Genomic DNA, 22,021 nt, shown 5'->3' on the forward strand with positions numbered 1-22,021 from the left:
AAAAAACTGAAAATAGGTACTCAGACAAAAACTTGTACATGAACGTTCCTAGCAGCACTATACAGAATTGCCAAAAGGTAGGAACAACTGAATGTCATCATCTGAACAATGGATAAATAAAATGTGGTATCATCCATACAATGGAACATTATTCAGACATTAAAAAGGAAAGTACGGATATGCACAAGTAAATGATCCTCAAAAAGATTAAGCTAAATGAGAGGTGACAACACAGATAAAAGTCTTATATTGTATAAATACATGAAATGTCCAGAATAGATAAATCCATAAAGACAGAAAGCAGATTAGTGTCTGCCAAGGGTTGGAGGTACAGGAGAATGAAGAGTGACTGCTAAGGGGGATGGAGTTTCCTTTTGGTGTGATGAAAATGTTTTGAAACTAGAGATGAACGTACGAAATGCCACTGAAGGGTATACTTTAAAATGGTTAATTTCAGTTACATGAATTTTACCTCAATTAAAAAACATTTAATCACAAATTATTTTTGTTGATGATGGTAGTTCATAGTTATTAGTATGGTCACAAATGAACCGTAATAAAACAGCCCTATTCCGTACACATACACACACAGATATCACTAACTAAATGGTTCATTTTGCAATGTCTGCTTCTGTTTGTGTAGTAAATAAGCAAAACATTACATTTTTTACATGTAACTACAAAATCAATCAGAAGATAACTTCTGAAAATATAATTTCAATTAAATAAAAATATAAACGTCTCAGTTAAATATAAGCAAAAGAAACACATACCTTTTGCAGAAAAATCTGTTGAGAATTTAAATCAAGATTCTAATTTAATCAAGTCTATCTTAACAAAAGCAGACCTCAAAAACTAGGAATCTTTCATCTTAAATAATAAAGGTTGAAATATGGCTGAAACCAGCAAACTGTAAAGGATATTTATCAATTATATATTTTCAATTAAATATATTTATCAATTTTCACATATAACATCACTGGAGGTAGAAAAGCCTAGGAGCTAAGAATATAGACTACCAGTATCAGACTACCTAGTTTCAATATCTGCTCTGCCAGCTACTAGCCATATGAGTTTGAGGAAATCACTTAACTTCTCTGGAATATAATTTTATAAAAAATTTCATAGGATAGCAGTGACAAATAAATAAGATAATCCAACAGAATGGCTTTAGACTAGTACTTTTTGGTAAGCACCAATATTAAGGTTTAAGTTCCTAGAGGAAATCATAATTCATTTTCTCCCTTCTAGGTAACAAATAATTCTAGGTAAACTTAAAAGCTAGGGAAAAAGAAAAATAAAAAATCTCACCCTTCAAGAAACACATACTGTCATATCAAAGACAAGGAATCAGATTTCTAAGGACATTTCATGTTATTTCCCATATTGGCCTAGTTCTATAAAAGAACACATAACTATCTGCTGCTTTTAACATTCTTGAATAGCATTAAATCCCAGATTTCTTGACCTGTTTTTTTTTTTTAAACAGAAAACGAAGCCCATCTCCCCTTATGTCTGTTTATTACAAGTAAACAACTAAGCTTCTTCCACTCCAACCTTACACAGATTCCCATCTGAATCTACAGAAAGATTCTCAAAGGTACCAGGTTCTGTAAAGGGAAATGGGAAATGGGGAAACTCACATATGGACTCCTCTGAACTGATTTTGGCACCAACTTGCAAAGGCCACTGTTTCCTCAGCTCAGTTGCTCTTTTTACATGCTTTAAGGGGTTAATGGTTTAAGCCACATCTGTGAGAGAAATGTGACAGCAATATTGTTCACAGCAAATGATATTATGACAAAGAATTTCCCTTTACAGTTCAGGTCTCTATTGTCTGAAATACTGCCCTGGTTCTACCCCTATATTCCAACTGTGTCATGCTTCTCACCAGCTGCAATTACGAGTTTCGAGGTCTTGTCCTCAAGTTTGGACTTTGGTCTCTTAAAATCTAGATTTCCAAGTCCAACAGGAAGATATGACAAGTAATTGTAAAGAAATGGGTGATATCTATATACTGAACATGTAATGCATCAAAACTAAAGTACATCATATAATGATTTTACAACTGCTTACGAAAATGCTACTGTAAAGAGGCTGGATCACATTTAGAAAGTGTTTAGTAGTGGTACTCCATTCCAAAAGGGGCGTTAACAGAGAACATCTGGAGAAAAAGCACAGGAGTGGAAAAGGATCTAGAAACTCTGTCATACACGGAATAGCCATAGGAACTAGAGAAATAATCCTTGAGAACAGGAGGCTGCGGGAGAACATTGTAGCCCTGAACCAAAAGACCTCTCAGATCCTTTATAAACTGAAAATGTTCAAAATTTGAAGTCATCACATAATTACCACTGAAGGCTGAGCTTTACTGGTTAGCTCAGTGATATGCCAGAGCCATGGCTCTCAACTACGGGCAATTTTGTACTCCAGGGGACATGTGGCAATGTCTAGAGACAATTTGGGTTGTCATAACTGAGGAGGTATTACTAGCATCTAGTGGGAACTGGCCAGGGATGCTGCAGGGGACAGCCCCCATAACAAAGACTCATCCAGTCCAAAATATCAATGTGCCGATGCTGACAAGCCCAGCAGAAGGCTTCGGTGCCAGGGATGTCTATTAGAATCCCTGGGAATCACATATAGTTTCTTAAAAGCATACTCTAAAATTGTTTTACTTGTTTTTATTCACAAAATTTAATTTACTTTGAAATTTCACATAGCATTAGAGCAGACTATGAGATTTTTATGGGTTATATGAGAAGCAGGAAGCATGCCCAGGGGTTTACCAAGTTTCATCAGAATGATACATATTCCTTGATTTCACAAACAACAGTAAAGGATAGCTTTATTCAGACAAACTGTTGCCTTGCTATAACACGTTTAAAAACTGGAAAGGAAACTCTCAAACAAAAAACTAGAGATAGGAGGCTTAGGAACAAATGGCAAAATTCTTATAAAACCCCCACAATTCATTTCAATCTAAATCAATTCAACAAATTTAAGCTGAATGGATACTGTTAGACCCAAAGGAATAACACATAATCCCTCAAGGAACTTACAACCTTAAAAATTTCTATTTCTGGGGATCCTAAATCTAAAATCAACTGCCAGGACTCTGCTCCTATCCTTTTTCCTATTAACAACGTCGTGTTAAAAGACACTTTCTACCACAGATGATTTTGGTAGTTTTCTCACGGCCAGGCATAAAAGAAAGGAGCATACTCATAACAAAGACTTTTTTTTAGATGGTGATTAAGTATTTACTTCATATTTAATAAATATTATTTCAGGTCTTACTAATAAGATAAAATCTATTTACTAGTTCCATTATAAAACTGTCAGTCCACCCTTCCAAGGAAATTAGCATACCCAATTATTTGGGAATCATATAGCTCACCATGTTTGAAAAATGAGTCAAGATTCTGAAATAGGATCATAAGTATGCCTCAAAGGTTTTGGGCACAATCAGACAATGGTCATTATTGGCTCTTCTGACTACTGTGGAAAGATTTCAAATGACAGGATTTTTAAATTACAAATATGTGGGGTTGAATACTTTCTCCACCATTCCTAAATGTAATCTTAAGAAAATTACTTCACATGATATTTTAAACCTTGGTTTCTCGACAGTAAAATGGAGAGTATATTACTTATTCCTCACAGAGTTGAAGTAAAGATCAAAGGAAATAACAGGTATATTAACTAGACCGTAAGAGGCATTCTACAGATGCTAATTTTTTTCTCTCTGGGTTCTACATGTACTTACCAGCTCACATTTTTCAAGTGCTCATAACTCTCAGCCATGTAGTTGGAGCAGACTATAATAACCGTGGACCACAACAAAAGTTCTACACTGATCCAGAATTTGAAGAATGGGGCAAAACTTCCACTGGACCGAATCAACACAAGGTAACAATGGAAAGTAAAACTGTGTAAACGTGTTATCCTGTGTATTCAGTTTTTGTTTTGGTATAACAAATTACCACAAACTTAAAGGCTCACAATAACATAAATTAATTAGCTCACAGTTTCCATGGGACAGGAGTGCAGGCAGGGCATGGTTGGACTCTGCTTAGGATCTCACGAGGCCCAGGCTCTCACATGGGGAAGGCTCTAGGGAGGAATCTACACTCATTCAGGCTGTTGTCCAAATTCAGCCCCTTGTAGTTGCAGGACTGAGGTCCCCATTTCCTTGCTAGATGTCAACAAGGGAGCAATATGCCACTAAAGCCAACAAAATCCCTTCTCCCATGGCTACTTCCCCCCATCTTCTAACCAACAATGGTGTGTCAGTTCTCACACTTCAAATCTCTGACTTCCTCTTCTGCTACCAGTCAGAAAAAACCTTTTTTTTAAAGGGCTCATGTGATTACAACAGGTCTGTGTGGATAATCCAGGATAAATAACCTCCCTACTTTAGAGTAAACTGTGCCATAGAATATGATATAATCAAGGGAGTGACAGCTCATCATATTCACAGACTCCAGGGATTAGCATGGAAATCTTTGGGGTGCCATTTGAGAAATTCTGCTTACCACACCTAGCTATCCCAAAAGAAATTAAAAAGGAAAAGCTATATCCAGGAAAAGGTTTAACTATTTTAACTCTATAATAGAAAATAAAATGGAAAAAATGACCAACAAAAGCAAAATGTTTATATATTTATCCAAGGAGGAAGGAAACATGGAAATATAAAAACATTATGATTTATTAGGATAGGAAGGTTGTGAGAAAAGGTTTCTCCTTGATTTTATTTCCACTACTATAGCTAAAATTTTCTTGCACAATAAATAATATTAAAGGAAAAAATAAAAACCCAAAAACGGAGGACATTTGGGTCAAAGATAAAAATGGAACCAGACAAAAATAAGAAATCTATTCCCATAGAAGGAAAAAAAAAACTGTATTTAGTGATCATTTGGTTTAAAATAGTAGTTTAAAATAGCCAGACCCATAAAATGGTAAGTTCTAGAATAAACTAACAATATTTTACTTCCTGGCAACTATGTTCCCTAGAAATTTGTTTTCTCGTCTCACATGACTTTTAATAATTTCACCATTCTAGGCTGTCTTCCCCTGTTCTTGGCAGCTCTTGGCCCACAAGAATTTTTCCTTTACCTTATGATAGTCTGTTCTACATTAAACCAGAAGTATCTTCACCTGACTGTTCATAATTAATACTACATTTGCTCAGAAAGTAATAGTAGCTCATCAATATATTTGTCAGAAATTATGTACTAAACATCTACTGTTTATTCTGTATCAAGTTTTCCATGTAAAATGCAAAAGTATAATTTCAAGATTATTTAATTATATATACCATATTAAAAATCACTTATATTTAAACCCTTTAATTGTATTCTGCTTATTTAATGACTTTGGCAGGTTTACTTAAAAATCCATATATCGCGTTTTCTTAGATGGATTCCTTTGTTAATAACAAATTAGTGTTTTGAAGTCAAATCGTTTTATCAAACACATACTTTCTCATATGATTTCTTCCAGGTACCCACCTCATTAATTACATGCTCATTGACAAGTCTTTATATGGGTAAAAATAAGATGCTCCCATTTAATATTTTTACTCACACTTAATACCTGCATAAGGGTTTTACCAATTTGGGACCAAAACCATGAATTCTTGGGATTGGATCACCAAGGGAATCCCTTTAGGGGAAGAAGAGGACAGGGACAAGAGCACAACTCTCACGCTAACCAATACTTAAAGAGTGAGCAGAAGATGAGCTGGCAAAAGAAACCAAGACAGAGGAACCAGATGACTAGAGAAAAATCTAAGATATTATGATATAATGAAAGTCAAGTGAAGAAACTATTTCAAGGAGGAAGACAAGGTAAACAGCAAAGAATGCTAAGGTAAATTTAAGTTAGACAAAGCCTTTAAAACAGGCCTGCTGGAAACAGCTAAAAGAAAATTACCAGTGTCCTTACCCGTTTCATCGAAATAATGGAGATAGAAATAATTTTGCAGTGGGTTGGAGATTAAGTGGGAAGTAGGAAATGGAGATAAGTGTTCAAAACTCTTCACAAGTCTTCAATGTGAAGAGGGAAAAAATGCATGGCATCTGGGAGGAAGCCAGTAAAGAAAGAGAAGTTGTAAATACAGAGAAAGGATATGAAAATATCATCACTCAAGAGGCAGAAGAGGACATGATTTGGAGCACAGGTGGAAGCCCTCATCCAGATAAGAAAGAAAACTCTCATAGTTACAGAAGGAAGGGAAGGAACCATGTTTGCAGGCCCAAGTGGTTTATAAATCTGAGGGGGAAAGGTGAGGGAGTTCTTATCTTCTGGTTTCTATTAGGTCTTCAAAATTAATGACATCATCTGCTTGGAATGAGAAGAAAGTGGGAGGAGTTGAATCTTCACAGAATATGAATTATTAGAAATAGATGCAGTAGCAAACAGGACAAAGAAGTGACTAAGGACACACAGAAGAATTAATGGGTAACATCAACCTATGAGATCCTGGGGTTTGTTTTTCCCCAGTAGGACTGGCAGCCTACAAAAAAGAGTGTCAGATTGATTTCATCAGAATTGAAGTTTCTGTCAGGATAATGGGCAAGGGAGTTAAAAGCAGAAATCAGCAAACTTTCTTCTGTTAAGCATCAGTTAGTAAATATTTTAGTCTCTACTGCAACTACTCAAGTGTGGCATTATAGAGTTACAAAAGCAGCCATAGACAATAAGTAAATGAATGAGGGTAGTTATGTTCCAATAAAACTTTATGGACAGATGGTGGGCTGGATTTGGCCCACGGGCTATTGTTAGCCAACCACTGGTTTAAGAGAAAGAAGCCAAGATACAAGAAGAGATAGATATTAGAGGGATCAATGGACCAGAAATTTGAAGAGCTGAAGAACTGGTGCCTTCAGAAGAGAACTGAAAGTTTATGGCAAGAATAAACCAGAACATATGTTAGAATTAACAGTTACTAAAACAAACCTTTGAGCCTATTTCACAAACATCAATAGGATCATTATCTCCACAGCAGTCTGTGCTCTTATCTTTTCGATGAGGATCTTCCCAAGTCTAAACAAAATAAAAAGCAGAACTATAGGTTAGTGCACATTATAATTTACATTAATCTTTCCATATAACCATGAAGTTCTACAGATAGCTACAATCCAAAAGAAAAATTTTCCTCAGAAATTACACAGGCTCAAGGCCAATGTTCCAGTACATCATTAAACATCATCACAATTAAAACACATTTTATAGTATTTCCTCCTCTGTCTCTCATTTGTCTGTATAATCACATCTGAAAGTGAGTGGTATTTCCAAACATACTCCTCTTCTAAATTTAGCCAGTGTCTAAATTCATGTTCACTTTTAAAGTTTTAGTTTAAATGTTCCCATTATCTATGTCCTTGTTTCCAATGCCTGCCTAAGCTCTTGCTTCCATTTTTCACTGCTTCCTTTAATATGATACAGCATAGAGGTCAGATTTTCAGTGTTGGAAAATAAACCTCTTATTCTTTAAATGACTTCTACTACAAAAAAAAAAAGCCAGTTTTCCTCTCACAAACTAAAGGACAGCATAAATCAAAAAAAAAAAGAAAAAAGAAAAATCAATTTTTGCCCCATTTTATTCCATTTAAAATATCCTCTACCTTTGCCCTCAAATCTCAAGACCTTGACAAAAGCATGAAAAGACGTCAACTCTTAAGTTTACTTAAAGATTATCCATTGTTGGCTACAAAATACAAACATAGGAATTTTTATAAACAAACAGCATAATAGAAATTTGTTACCAAGTTTAAATGTCCCCTAGACACTACCGTTCCCCTACAAAAAGCCCTAATGGAATTGTAGCAGTTCCCTAAAATTATTTTTATTCCCCAAATTTACATTATAAGGGAAGCAGAGACTGTATCATCTCAAGATTCAGTATCATCTCAAGATGTATCATCTCAAGATTCAGCATCATCTCAAGATGTATCATCTCAAGATTCTAGCATTTTGAATTATCTCAGTTTCTCTAATTTTATATAGATAATTGAAAAATGGACTATTATTTACACCTAAACACCAAATAAACTCCAATATTTTCCAAATTACAGAATATTCAAAAATAAACTAACTGATCCTTACAAAAAATCAGTAAACCAAATCCAACAATATTTTACTACTCCTTATACTAATACTATTAATAAAAACTAAGAAGAGTAACTCTAATTGTTAACCTTATATACTGCTTATATGTGACAGACATAAGCGATACACACATATGTACTTATAGGTATACTAGACACACATATATATACATACACACTCCCGATGAGGAATGTACTGTTAATAACACCATCTAACAGATAAAGAAATTGAAGCAGAGTTTCAACTTGCTCAAGCTCACAGTTTCTAAAGAGTAGAGAAGAGATTAGAACCTGTGTTCTGACTCATTATGTCCTAATGTTCAAATTTTGATAACAATAGCATTACTTTCAGATATAATCTCATTCTATGCCATGGTTCTCTTCTTTTAAATACTTTACCTACCTTCAGAATCTGCTAAGTATGTTTTCCTATAGAGGTTCTGTCCTTTCTCACTCTTCCCTTTGCTACTTCTTTTTTTTTTTCTGTTACCTATCACCAGACATCCATTCACACAACAGAATATTTATTGGGTACCTACCCTGGGCCAGGAGCTAGGCACAGAGATGAACGGGACAAAGTCAATGCCCTGTAGAATCTAACATTAATTAATGTTGATTAACCTTAATGTGCAGGGGAAACCAAGATGGGACTGAGGTAAAATCAAAATCAGAATACCTAGAAGCAGAATCAGAAAATATGTGAGACTGTCATCTTGTTCTCTTTTCTGGTGCAGGAGTCCCTCTTGAACCTCCATCACCATGACTCCCAGAAGAAATAAAACAACCTAGAAGTCACACTGGCCTAAAGGAAGGTATCTGGATATTAGTCCTACCTCAGCCACAAACTACATTGGCTAAAACATCCAGACCTCAGTTCCCTCATCTATAAAAAGAATGCCTTAAATAAGATAATCTTTACATACATCCTGCCCCTAATAGTCTGTGATCGTTAGTGGTCATTCATATTCTGGACAAATACTACCAGTGAACAGAAAGTTCACAATTTCATGAGATAATTTAGTCCATTTTGATAAGGCTTAATTTTAAAAAATGTTCCTTCCTTTTACTGAGACAAAATCTGTCTTCATTTAATTTGTACTCATTTATCTTTGGTAAGTGCTTGGTTGGTTGGTTGACCGGTGTTTCCCTCAGTACCTACTTTCAATTTTACCTATCAATTCAGTCCTTCTGTCAAGGGAATAAGTACACAAATGCAAAATTCTTAACCTGCACAATGTGTCAATTTTAAGGCTAAACTGACAGTTCTTCACGATCTCCCTATTTCCAGCTCTGCTTTAAATACTTTAACATCTTTGGGCCTCAGATTTTGCTACAAAAAAAGACTTGCTCTAAGAGACGTCTAATTTAATTTGAAAACATAGTATAATTTCAAACAATCACCAGGAAATCAAAAGGAAATCTTGACTAATTTAAAACTTTGAGCACGCCCTCTTGTGGAGCTTTCGGTACATAACCCTAGGCAGAGAAGAAACATACAGAAGTTCTAAATGCCCTTAATATTTGCTTCATAAGTGACAAAAGATTAGCATAAAGAATTTATAAAGAAATTCTACAACTAAGTAAGAAAAAAGGCAATCCAATACAAAATGGGCTGACAACATGAACAGGTGATTCAATAGGAAACATGAATGACTTATAAACATATGAAAACGATTCTGATCAGAGAAATAAAAATTACAACCATGAGACATTATTTTCCAAACTTAAAAATCTGATAATGCCAAATACTGGTAAAGATATGCGGTATCTGGAACCCCATATACTACTGTACAGGTGTAAACTGTTATAACTTCTTTTGAAAATAATTTAGGGATATCCAGTAAAGTAAAATATGTATATAACTCACAACTCAGCAATTTGAATCCTAGAAAAATGCCCATAGATGTAGTAAGGGCAGAGCTGGAAATAAAAAAATTTAACATGGACCCAGGAAAGACATAACAAAAAGTTAAAAACAACCTATTGACAGAAAAATAAATTGTGTTATACTCATGCAAAGGATGGCTATAAAACTATGGAAATGAATAAATCACAATACACTATTACTGACAATTTGTTCATTAGCCTAAATTCAAATCTTGATCATCCCTGTACAGGTATCTGAAGTCATTACCTTACAATCTATAAATATTAATCAATATGTTCATAACACCATGCTTTGGTCCTCAGGTCTCCTCAAAAATCATTGAAGTGCACAAAGCTGTATGTAAAGGGATTCTTGAGAACTACTTCCTGATTAACCAGAATTCCTATCATCAAGTCAAAGGAACTTAAAAGTACTCAACCACTATTTAGACTTTCCCAGCTTCAATTTGGAGCAAAAGCCTCTACCAGTTTTTTTTTTCACTCTTAGCAGCTAGCATCAGGAGCAACAGTGTCATCAATGACGTAACGTTTCTGAGTACTTACTACTAAGGAGCTAAACAATTTACTTTGATCATCTCATTCAATTCTCCCAATAACCCTGTGGGGTGGGTGATTATGATTAACTCCATTACACAGATGAGCAAACAGGACTCAAGTGATTTAGTCACTTGTCCTAGGTAATAAAGCCAGTAAGTGATACTAGATTATATTTGTGGTCAATGAACCAAATTTATAATGAAGTTCAAAAACATAAACACATTAATATTACATTAAGACTACAAAAATCTTGAATTTAATATTACTCTAGTTCTTTAACATTATCTAGTTGAGTCTTCTAAATATTAACTCAGAAATATAACACTGGAATAACAGATTATATAAGTGAATAGCAGGAAAATTTGGGGGGTGACAAAGATGAATTTTGTCCAGGCCAAGTAAAAACTTTGAAGAAAGCATTTTTGCCAGTAGAGAAGGAGAGATTAAGGTTATTGTCTAGACAGCTGAAGGTCTGAAATAACGACAGCAAACTGATAAAACACCAGATAAGTGGAAAAACTGTTACTTAAAACAGTATTTTGCAGCTTAAAACTTCTAAGCACAGTAGCATTGGTAACCATTCTGAACAATTTTCCTGCTATTACAAGACAAATCAGAGAACAGCAAAATCCACTACCTGCACACATGCCCATGAAACAAATGCAAGACACACACACAATGCATTCATTAATTCATTCATTCCACAAATATTTATTGATCACCCACAGTGAGCCAGGCACTATGCTTGGCAGTTGGAATATATCAGTGAAGAAAACAGAATCCCTGACCTCATGGAGTCTGTATTTTAGCTGGAAGAACCTGTCAACAAGCATAATAAATAACTAAATTATAGAGCATGTTATAAGATGTTAGATGTTATGACAAAAGGAAAAAAATGGAAGGGGGAATGGGAGCACACAAGGGAGAGTTGTTTTTTGTTTTTTTTTTTTTTAGCTTTTTTTAATGTAACTTTATTGAAATATATTCACATACCACACAATCATCCAAAGTGTACAACTGTTCACAGTTCCATCATACAGTTGTGCATTCAACACCACAATCAATTTTTGAACATTTTCATTACTCCAAAAAGTAAAAATGAAAATAAGAATAAAAATAAAAGGGAACACTCAAAGCATCCCACACTCCTCCTCCCCCCTCATTTACTTTTTAAAAAAAAAATTTAATCAAAATATATTCACATATCATATAATCATCCAAAGTGTAAAACAACTATATCATCATATAGTTGTGCATTCATCATCGCAATCAATTTTTGGACATTTTCATCACTCCATACTAATGCAAAGTGTCAACAATAGGGGATATATAGGAATGCTGTATTTTTTTACATCACTTTTACATAAACATACAACTTCCTTAATTAAAAAAAAAAAACAATAATTTTTAAAAAACTATTATCCTAAGTGAAAGAAACACAAAGTACTATATATTGTATGATTCCATTTGTACAAAATGTAAATATAAATAAATACATAGGTACAGAATTAGATTAGTGGTTATGCATGGCTGTGGAAGCATAGAGGGATTGAGAGGCGACTGCTAAGGGGTATGGGCTTTTTCATTTTGGCGGAATGTACATGTTCTAAAATTGGCTGTGGTGATGAATGCACAACTCTGTAATCATACTAAAAGCCATTAATTGTACACTTTGGATGGAGTGTTTGGAATGTGAATATATCTCAATAAAACCGTTTTTAAAAAATGAGGCTGGGAAAATAATCAGAGGCCAGATCATGCAAAGTTGGAGAAGCCATGTTAAAAATTTTCTATTTTACCCTTTAGTAAGTGGAAATCATTGAAGTGTTCTCACATGGGAAAAAACTTAAGCAGGTTTATGTTTTAAAAGATCACTTTGGAAACTGAATTGAGCATGAAATTTAGGGAGGCAATAGTGAATGCAGGGGAACAAATTAAGAGAACACTGTGGTTTAATTCAGTTGTAATTAACAGAGGATATACTGTACCTAACAGACTAACACCATAACAGATAAGAGCATCTTGAAAACTGAAACACATCCAGATGGGCACAAACATCTGGCAAGGTTTTACACAGATAAACTACAGAAGCCGCTTTCCTTTTACCTACTGTGCTAGTTTGGAACTGTTATGTATCCCAGAGAGGCCATGTTCTTTTACTCCATTCTTGTGGGTGCAGACCTATTGTGAGTGGGACCTTTTGATTAGGTTGTTTGATTGAGATGTGACCCAGCCTATTCAAGGTGGGTCTTAATCCTCTACTGGAGTCTTTTGTGAGGGGATAAAAGGCAGAGATATTTGGAGAGAACTTAGAGAGAGATAAATGCCCAGGAGATGCTAGGAGAAAACCCATAGTTGCTCAGAGAGAAAGCCACTGGAATCGGAAGCTAAAAGCAACTAAACCCAGTAGCAAAGGACCGGCAGACACCAGCCATGTGCCTTGCTATCTGACAAGAGGAACCCCGGATGCCAGTTGCCTTTCTTCAGAGAAGGTATCATCCTCTTGTTGATGCCTTAATTTGGACATTTTCATGGCCTTAGAAGTGTAACTTGTAATTTAATAAATCCCCATTATTAAAAGCCAATTCATTTCTGGTATATTGCATTCCAGCAGCTTTAGCAAACCGAAATACCCACCATCCTTCATCTCCTTTCCTTCTTATCAATAGGTTTGCGTTTTTGTTTTTTTTAAAATAAAATAATGAAATTACCAGATGAGTTAGTATCACCTAAAGTGCCACATTGGTTACCACTGTTTAGCTGTTGATCACCCCCTTGAGACTGTAAATTCCTTTAGAGAAAGGACCATACAATAATAACAGTACCGATAGTAATAGTAATAATAATGTGATTACAATCTGTTATGCTAAGCACGTATGTGCAATAACTTATTAAATCTCAATGCAACCATATGCAGTAGGTACTTTATCATCTCTTTTCTACAGATGGAGAAAGCAAAGCACAGAAAAACAACTTGCCCAAGGTCACAATTCTAGTAAATGGCAATCAGGCTCCAAAACCTACATGCTTAGCCACTTATTAGGCTGCCTTGATCTTTTATCTATTTCTCATTTGTATTCTCGTTCTTAGTACCTCACTTTAGAAGTACCCATTTTAAAGAAGGATGCATTCGTGCAAGTGGTCTAAAGGCAGCAGAGGCAGCCCAGCTCTTCAAAAAACAATTTTTCTCTTTTCTTTTCCTGTGACAGTTTATGCTGTGTGTGCAGCTGTTTTGGGGGACTGGATAAAGCAAGATCCCCTTTTCTCAGATGCCTTCCCAACTGCATTTTGGAATTTCATGTAAAACATTAAAATTAGTAAATTAAATAAAATATAAAAATTAAGTCTCCTGACAGATATGTGTTCTAATGGCTTTCATAAACATAAAGGCAGATGCTTCTCTACATCCCAAACACCCAGACTTTTGGTTCTGCATATTCTTGAGTTTTACTCACTCAAATAATCTGAAAGCAGTTACCACTTCCCAGGAGTGAGGGGACACGAGAGGAAAAAAAAATGGGGTAAGAAAGCAGGCAAAGCAAGAACCAGTGTTCTTCTAAGAAAATGCTGCTTTACTATTATTTAGCCCTTATTTACCCTTTTTTCACTGCTTTCCACTAAAAACTGTAAACTCAGAACAGTTATTAATAAAGTTATCTAAGTCAATTCACAATGAGTCTTGAAAAAAGTTGAATTTTAAAAACTCATCTGCTAAAGTTTACAAAATAATATTCATGTCATCATACAAATACAAGAATTTCTATAAATGTATAACTTGTCATATCCAAAGGAACGATTGTAAATAAAGCTTTGCTTAAACACTTGTCACTGACACTTAATGGCCAACCCCAGAAAAAAATATATATACATGTTCAAAATGCCAAATGTGAGGATTCTATATACCTAACTCCAAGAACTTGATTGTGGACATATATATGGTTTAAAACAAAACTTACTGCTTTAATAAAACTCTGCATTAAAAAATTTCAGATTTACTAATCTCTCAACCAACAGGTCCTCAGAACTGATTTAAATTCAAGTAGTTCACAGGATTTACAAGGCAATTTACTCAGAAGACAGAAAAGTTTCACCATTATAACAAAAATGTTACCTGAGGGAGGGCACCGTAATTCCATATATAACCCTTATGAGGGAAGATATTTGCCACATAGCGTAGCTTGCCATTCTTTACATCTTGTTTAATGGGATTCAATGGCTCCTCGGTGGCAATCTAAGGATATCACAGGGTAGAAAAGGAGGGTAGAGGGGATAAAGGAGAATGAGAAATGATTAATTCTATACACAAATAGTGTTTTTTATATCTGTTGTTTTCATACTAAATATTCATATTCAAACTTACTGATAGAAAGTGCTTTAAAATAAATTAAACCAGTTCTTATTACTACTTTACAGTACCGTGTAAGAAAAGCTATCCAGAGTTCTAAAGAATTGGGGTAGCTGGTGGTGGATACCTGAAACTATCAAACTACAACCCAGAACCCATGAATCTCGAAGACAATTGTATAAAAATGGAGCTTATGAGGGGTGACAATGGGATTGAGAAAGCCATAAGGACCACACTCCACTTTGTCTAGTTTATGGATGGATGAGTAGAAAAATAGGGGAAGGAAACAAACAAACAAACAGACAAAGGTACCCAGTGTTCTTTTTTACTTCAATTGCTCTTTTTCACTTTAATTATTATTCTTGTTATTTTTGTGTGTGTGCTAATGAAGGTGCCAGGGATTGATTTAGGTGATGAATGTACAGCTATGTAATGGTACTGTGAACAATCGAATGTACGATGTGTTTTGTATGACTGCATGGTATGTGAATATATCTCAATAAAATGAAGATTAAAAAAAAAAAAAGCTATCTAGAAAGAAAACATCAGATAATATATATTTAGGCACTTGGTTAGTTATGTACTCCATTATTCCTAAAACAAATAATGAAATGATTGAAAGGGCAAGAAGATTAAGATTAATCAACTTGTTTTTGTTACTAATCAATCTAATGATAATAAACTCAAAGACTCACACCAAGTGATTTCATTTCAAAGTTACTTTTCTAGCAAAACATATCTAAATTGCTACTCAAAGAGAAAAAAAAAATCTCTACTATAATGTAAACAAAAAATAACTGAAACCATGTCTGAATGAAAAACCACTATTCAAATTGGATGAAATCTCATAGTTTCTTAGATCCAATACCTAACTGATGTGGGCAGTAGCAAAAATGATGAAACATTATACCTAAAATAAGATCAGAAGAAGAATCTAATATCTTTACTTGGCCTATTAAATCATTAACAAAAAATAGTACCAGGAGTTCATGAAATTACTGACATCTTCAAGAAAATTTTTGAAAACTACACACCTAAACAACAATCCCTAATTTAAACACTTGATATAATACTTACCATCACATCCAAAATGGTAGGAGAAAGGCTTAAATAATTAAACAAATTAAGTGCCACAAACTAAATTTCACTCAGAACTATAAGTCTTATCTAACTGAAGATGGAACAATAAAAGTCTGAAAAGTAAAAAGGAAATTCTTAATGGGTTCATGTCTCATGAAAAAGATTAAAAAAAAAAAAAAAGAAAGAAAGAAAAGAAAATTAAGCAGGACAACATCAGATGTTTTTAGATAGTGAACATAAATCAAGAGTTGGCCAGGAAATGTTTTCATTCCTAGCAGAGTAAAATTTAAAGGACAATTAAGCCCTCAGACAGTAAAACTACCACCAGCCACAAGTTTCATTTATGTCCATGAAACAAATACATCTAAGAATATATTTAAGGAAACCCTGAAAATATTTGTCATTTTCAAAGAAAGGGGAATCAAGGACAATTTTTAAAATATATGTATAATTAACTATAGAGGCAAAAATGGAAAAACATTCTCTTTAAAATGTATACCCAGTTTTGAATACTATTTTGCTTTTTGAAATTAAAATCAAAGAAAGTTCATGAAAATGTTTTTAATTGTTTTATTTATTATAAAGATGTTTGTTGACCATCCCAAATTCAACATATTACAGCAAACAACTTGAAATCAAGAAATAAAGTTTTCATATGGTTATTAAGTTCTAATTTCCATTTAATATTAATAGGATATATCCAAAGACATACCTCCATTTTAGCATTTGTCCAGCGAGGTACTTCTACAATCATATTAAACATACTCTGAAATTAAAGAAAAAAAAATCACCTATCCTTTATTTTTTCACTTATCTTCTTTATAAGAATCCTTTCACATAAAAATGTTTATAGTCTGCATCACACTTCTAACTATGCCTTAAATTGCTGCTAAAAAAATCACAGAAGTTGCCTAAAGCACAGCATCAGAGGTCAGTACATTCTGGAAATAACTTTGCAGTGCAGTGACAGAACCAGAATGGAGTCAGGAAACTTTTCTTTTTTTGTCAAGTAAAAAAGAGCGAGATACTGGGCTCATCATGTAAGCATTCAGTCTCACTTTTCCAATCTGTAAAATAAACTAGAGAGGCAGAAGTAGAAAAACACCCTCTTTAAAGTGTATACTCAGCTTTGAATTTGTATTTTCTATGAAAATGTAAAAAATGGAGTAAAATATTTTAAAAATTATAAAACAATATTCAATTTCAAGCTATTATAATGTAAAATTAAGGATATTATGTAGGCAGCCATTAAAGTTTTGGTACAGAAACATTAGACTGATGCCTTTCTAAACTTAGCTTGTATATACAGTGACGTGATCTAAGGTTCCCTAAAGTTACAGAAGGACCGTTGTCTCTTTTTATCATTTTTGAACTTCATAGAATGTTTAAAACAAAGGAAATTTTGGGTCAATGATGAATAAAAATAACTTTCAACAGTTTGTCTTACATAGAGAAAGTCCTAAGGTTAAGGCTGACTTGCATGCCATTTTGACATCAGTAACAATTTATCACAACACAGCAATAGTTTAAAATAGTGCTATTACATGTGGTCCATGGGCCAGGGCCAACCTGAAAGCTGATTACTATTGATCCATTTGGAAATATTCATAGTTAGCTGAGCAATTTTTATGCCTGTTGAATCAAAAAATAAAACATTGGTGCCTGAATCTCATTTTTTTAATAATTTATTTTTTTAATTTTTTTAAAGCATTGGTACAGAAAAGATTAGAAACAAACAAAAAAGCTAGTCTTTTACCACAGATCATTTGAGAAGCTACAGTTTAATATACTTATTCTCAGTCCTCGCACACATCAAAATCACTCAGGGAGCTTTAACCAATTAAAAAAAAGAAAAATTTCTAGAGCCTCACCTTCCACATTCAGTTCGTCTGGGGTGAGGCCAGGGCACTGGTTATTTTAAAAATCTCTCCAAGCAATTTTGATGTGTAGCCAGAGCTCAAAACCTCTGGTTTTCAACATTGCTAAACATTATCTGGGAGTTTCTTAGTTAAACACAGAATGTTGTTAATTCAAAGAATGTCATTTACACAATTAAATATAAATATATACTGAATCACAAAAGCAATGATGGCTTTTATTATTTTTTTTAGATAAGACTAAAAGTTACAAATGGCAAGACTGCATACCCAGAATGAGATAAAGAACAAATCCGAGAATGAATTCTCAACAATTGCTCTGAAAAGTATGACCTACACCTATCTTAATCAACCTTATACACAGCCCTGCTGTTATGTTTCATTTTCTATGCTCTTTCATGAGACACCCCTGCACCTGTTTAAACATGTCTGAAGAAGCTGTTAAAAAGAAAAACCTAAGTAAATGGCAGATGTTCACATAATTTATTCATCCCTGAAAGCCTGGCTCTAAGAGAACAAATGCATGTGGATGTGTACTTGGAGGCGACAGAGAAGGCCAAGGTAGTGGCAATCGTCTTGCACAATAACACCCACCAAAACCACTCACCAAGACTTGAATTAGGCCAAAATTTCAATCGCTGAGGTTTGAATTCTAAGCCTGAAAACCACACACTCTAGAAATTCCTCTCCCCTAGTCACTTGTTCCTGATCACCAAGAGATGTTTCCAGGCTGCCTTTCTTCTCTCACTGAATAAAATGTACATGGGCTGTAATTTCTTAAAGCCAGTTAGTCTTGTTCCTAAGATGAGTGTTAATCATAAAGCAACAATGATCTGTTGAAATTTATTAGAAAATCAAAAGATAAAAGAAGGCACAAATCAAGTCAGAAAGTTGTATATGTAGCAGGGGGAACTGACCTCCTACTCCAGTACTTTTCTTTCTCCCAATTTTTCCCTTATATCAAGGAGAAAAACCAATAACAGGAAAACGCAGTCAGTAAGTTTTACATACTTGGGAGAAAAAAGGAAAGAAATTACCCTTCTTTCCTCTCTAATTCTCAAAATTTCAAATAAACTCAAATCAGGCAGCCTCCAATATATTAGCTGTGTTCTAAGAAATAAATTTTAAGTTAGCTGTCTGGACTCAGAATACATTTTCCCACTGAACAATTGTTTGCAGGCTGTTACACAAAGGCCCTAGGAACTTACAAAGCCTTGAGCACCTGAATGTCTGTTTAACTAATTCGTAAGGCAGTGGTTCTCAAACTCCAGCATGTTTAGGACATATCTGGAGCACTTGTTACAAATGTAGATTTAGTAGATCTGGGGTGGAGCCCAGGAATCTGAATTTTTAACAAACACTGTGAGTCCGATATAGAAGGTTCAAGGACCATCCCAAAACATCAGTGTAGAAAGAAAGAGGATGGATGGCAGGGAAAGGCTGTAGGAATTAAACAGCCCCCAAAGCTATATTTGGAGATGGATTTAAAGATTGGAAGTATAAGTTTTCAGTTGGGGTGGAGAATAGACAGAAATAAGGCTGGGAAGGGAAAAGAAAGAAAGGTGCTAGGAAAAGCTGCAGGTGTTAGGAGGATAAGAGAACATTGATAGCAAGAGATGGGATGACAGACATCAATCAAATGTACTGGTGCTAAGTCAAGAACTATCCAAGGTTTGACAGTCACATGTTTGAAAGGTATATTCAGAACATATTTTAGCATAGCTTGATATAACTATTTCTCTTCTCTATTCCTAAAAGACTGCTGTTCCGGGATTCTAAAACTGCTAATCAAATCATCTCCCTTACAATTAAAAAAAAAAAAAAAAAAAATGGTAAACTGACCAGTTTTCATGAAGTACATTTATTTTAGACCATCTATCGTGGTAAATAACTTGCTACTAAAATCTGGGCCCATGTCTTGATTCTTTCAGGTTTTTCCCCTATAAAGTGAAGTCATAATATCTCCTAGCTGCCTTAAGAGTTATGAGAAGGGGGAAAAAATTAGAACACACATGAAAGCCTTGCAGGGAGAAAAATTCTAGAAGCACTTTATAAATACAAACTATCATGAAGATCTTTAACAGACAGTATAAAAGTGCTTTGCAAAGATAAAAACCGTTAGCTAAACCTCATGTTCACCACTACGTGCTCTCTTTGTGGGAATGTAATTTTCCTATAAAAGAAAAAAAGGATATTTATGATTTAATATTTCATGAAAGAATACAGGTGCACTGCAGAACAATAAAAATATGCCTGTGGTATAAACATTCAACTGCAGAGACTGGCCAGAAACCTGATTCAACAGAGAGCCTACCAAATGCCCAGTGAGTTTTCCCTCAACATTCGTATCCCCTATGAATGGAGCACAAAAGTGTTTCATAAAATAAATCATCAGAAAAGCTAAATCTCTTTCAAGTATATGTTCCCAGTTTTTATAAAACAAGCAAAGTCTCTGTTTAGACTTTAAGGAAAGACTGGCAGTTTCCAGTGCTTATGTTTAAAACAGTCATTTCATTACCAAAATGAAACTCCAGGGAGTGTGACTAACAAGACATGAAAGTACTCGGCTGCACCTCATGCCTTTTAATTCTTCCAAGGTGTGATTACTACGCCTCTATCAAGCAGTTTTGCTGGTTTTAAATTAAAACAGACTATGTGGTGCTTTGGGAAGAAAAATTATGCTATTCACAAATGCTCACAAGTTATACATAACGTTTATACACCATAATGCCATAATGACTACTAATGAAGGAAACATAAGAACAAACAGAAAAAATGATTCTGAATCATCCTTGAAACATTCTTAAAATAGTGCACTCTAAGGTACAAGTTGCAACTGTCCTAATCATTACTGGCTGAGAATGAGAAAAGCTACAAGGTTTTATGCGACAACTATGTGTACCTATCTCCACCTCCCCACAATTCACTGGCATATCCTGTTACATTTTGCCCTGCCCTAGCCTCAGTGTCACCTGATGTAATTCTAAATCTCATAGTCCCCAAAACCCATCATGCTTAGGCAGAATATTATGGCCACTGAGATGTTTCTAGCCTACTCTTTGTTCTAACATCACCCCTTCCTCCTACATGATTCTCAAATATACATCTCCAAGATACTACGGGCCAGATATTTCCCAGGTTTATTGAAGAGGAGGAGGCACACAGATTTCATAAAGGTACACCTTAAGTGAAGCAGTTCCCACCAGTCACTCTTTACTTTAATTATCCTGGTTCATTTTTAGAGGACTTAACACTGTCTGGTTGACTTAATTGTTAGTCTGTCTCTACTAACATAGTTGGCTGTCTGTCTCTACTAACAGAGTGGGAACTATATCTGCCTTATTCACCACTGCATCTCTTATGGATCTCTTGTGCCTGGCTCAAAATAAGCATGCAATAATTATTTACGAATGAATCAATGAATAAATGAGTAAATGAATGTGTGCACTTTTGGAGCCAAGAGCAAGAAGTGTTGGGAGACAAGAGAGATTCACTAGCCAAAAAGAAAAAAAAAACAAGGAAAAATACATGGACAGAAACACAAATACACCAGATACACACACACACACACACACACACACACACACACACTCTATATCTGAGTTCTCTCTTTCTCTCTCCAGATTATATGACCCACTGTCCCAAGCTGGAGGCATTACACAGCAGCGGTTAAAAGTAGTAACTACAGAGCGAGCGAGGGCCTATGAATTCAAATCTCACCTGCACATCAGACTAGCTTTGTGACCATGGGCAAGGTATTTAACCCCATTAAGGGTAAGACCATTACCCCCAGAAGGGTCAGATAATGTGTGTCAAGCACTGAGCACAGTGTCTGGCTAAGCACTGTAAACACTAGATTAAAATTTGCTATTATTCTCCCTATTGTCCAGTACTCTGAAGAGTTGGGAAGCAGCACAATCCTACTTCAAGGTTCTATCACCTTATAATGATAGGTGATATTGAGCTCTGAAGTGAGTAACACCAACAAGGTCAAAGCATCTGGCATCTGAAGCAGGTCCCTCACTTCTTCACTGGCCTCTGCCTCTAGATGATCTCCTCACAGTCCAGAAAACCTAACCCCACTAACCAGCCCCACATAATCTCAGACTAGAATGCAGTCTTGCCATTTATTTAACAGTTGTGTACCTTTAACAAAAGTGGTCATTAAATAAGCCAGT

At 34.8% G+C, this 22,021-nt stretch overlaps 1 protein-coding gene across 1 annotated transcript in view; it reads right to left on the reverse strand.

The window, feature by feature from the left end:
* Positions 1-22,021, reverse strand: part of PPA2 (inorganic pyrophosphatase 2) — an 89,266-nt gene that overhangs the window by 54,485 nt on the left and 12,760 nt on the right. The window contains exons 3-5 of the mRNA XM_037830383.1: positions 16,679-16,732; positions 14,653-14,772; positions 6,967-7,053 (exon numbers count right to left, since the gene is read on the reverse strand). Coding sequence (XP_037686311.1) covers positions 6,967-7,053; positions 14,653-14,772; positions 16,679-16,732 — 261 coding nt within the window. The remainder of the gene's footprint in view (positions 1-6,966; positions 7,054-14,652; positions 14,773-16,678; positions 16,733-22,021) is intronic.

The sequence above is a fragment of the Choloepus didactylus genome, chromosome 3 (genome assembly GCF_015220235.1).
Source record: "Choloepus didactylus isolate mChoDid1 chromosome 3, mChoDid1.pri, whole genome shotgun sequence".
Taxonomy (NCBI): domain Eukaryota; kingdom Metazoa; phylum Chordata; class Mammalia; order Pilosa; family Megalonychidae; genus Choloepus; species Choloepus didactylus.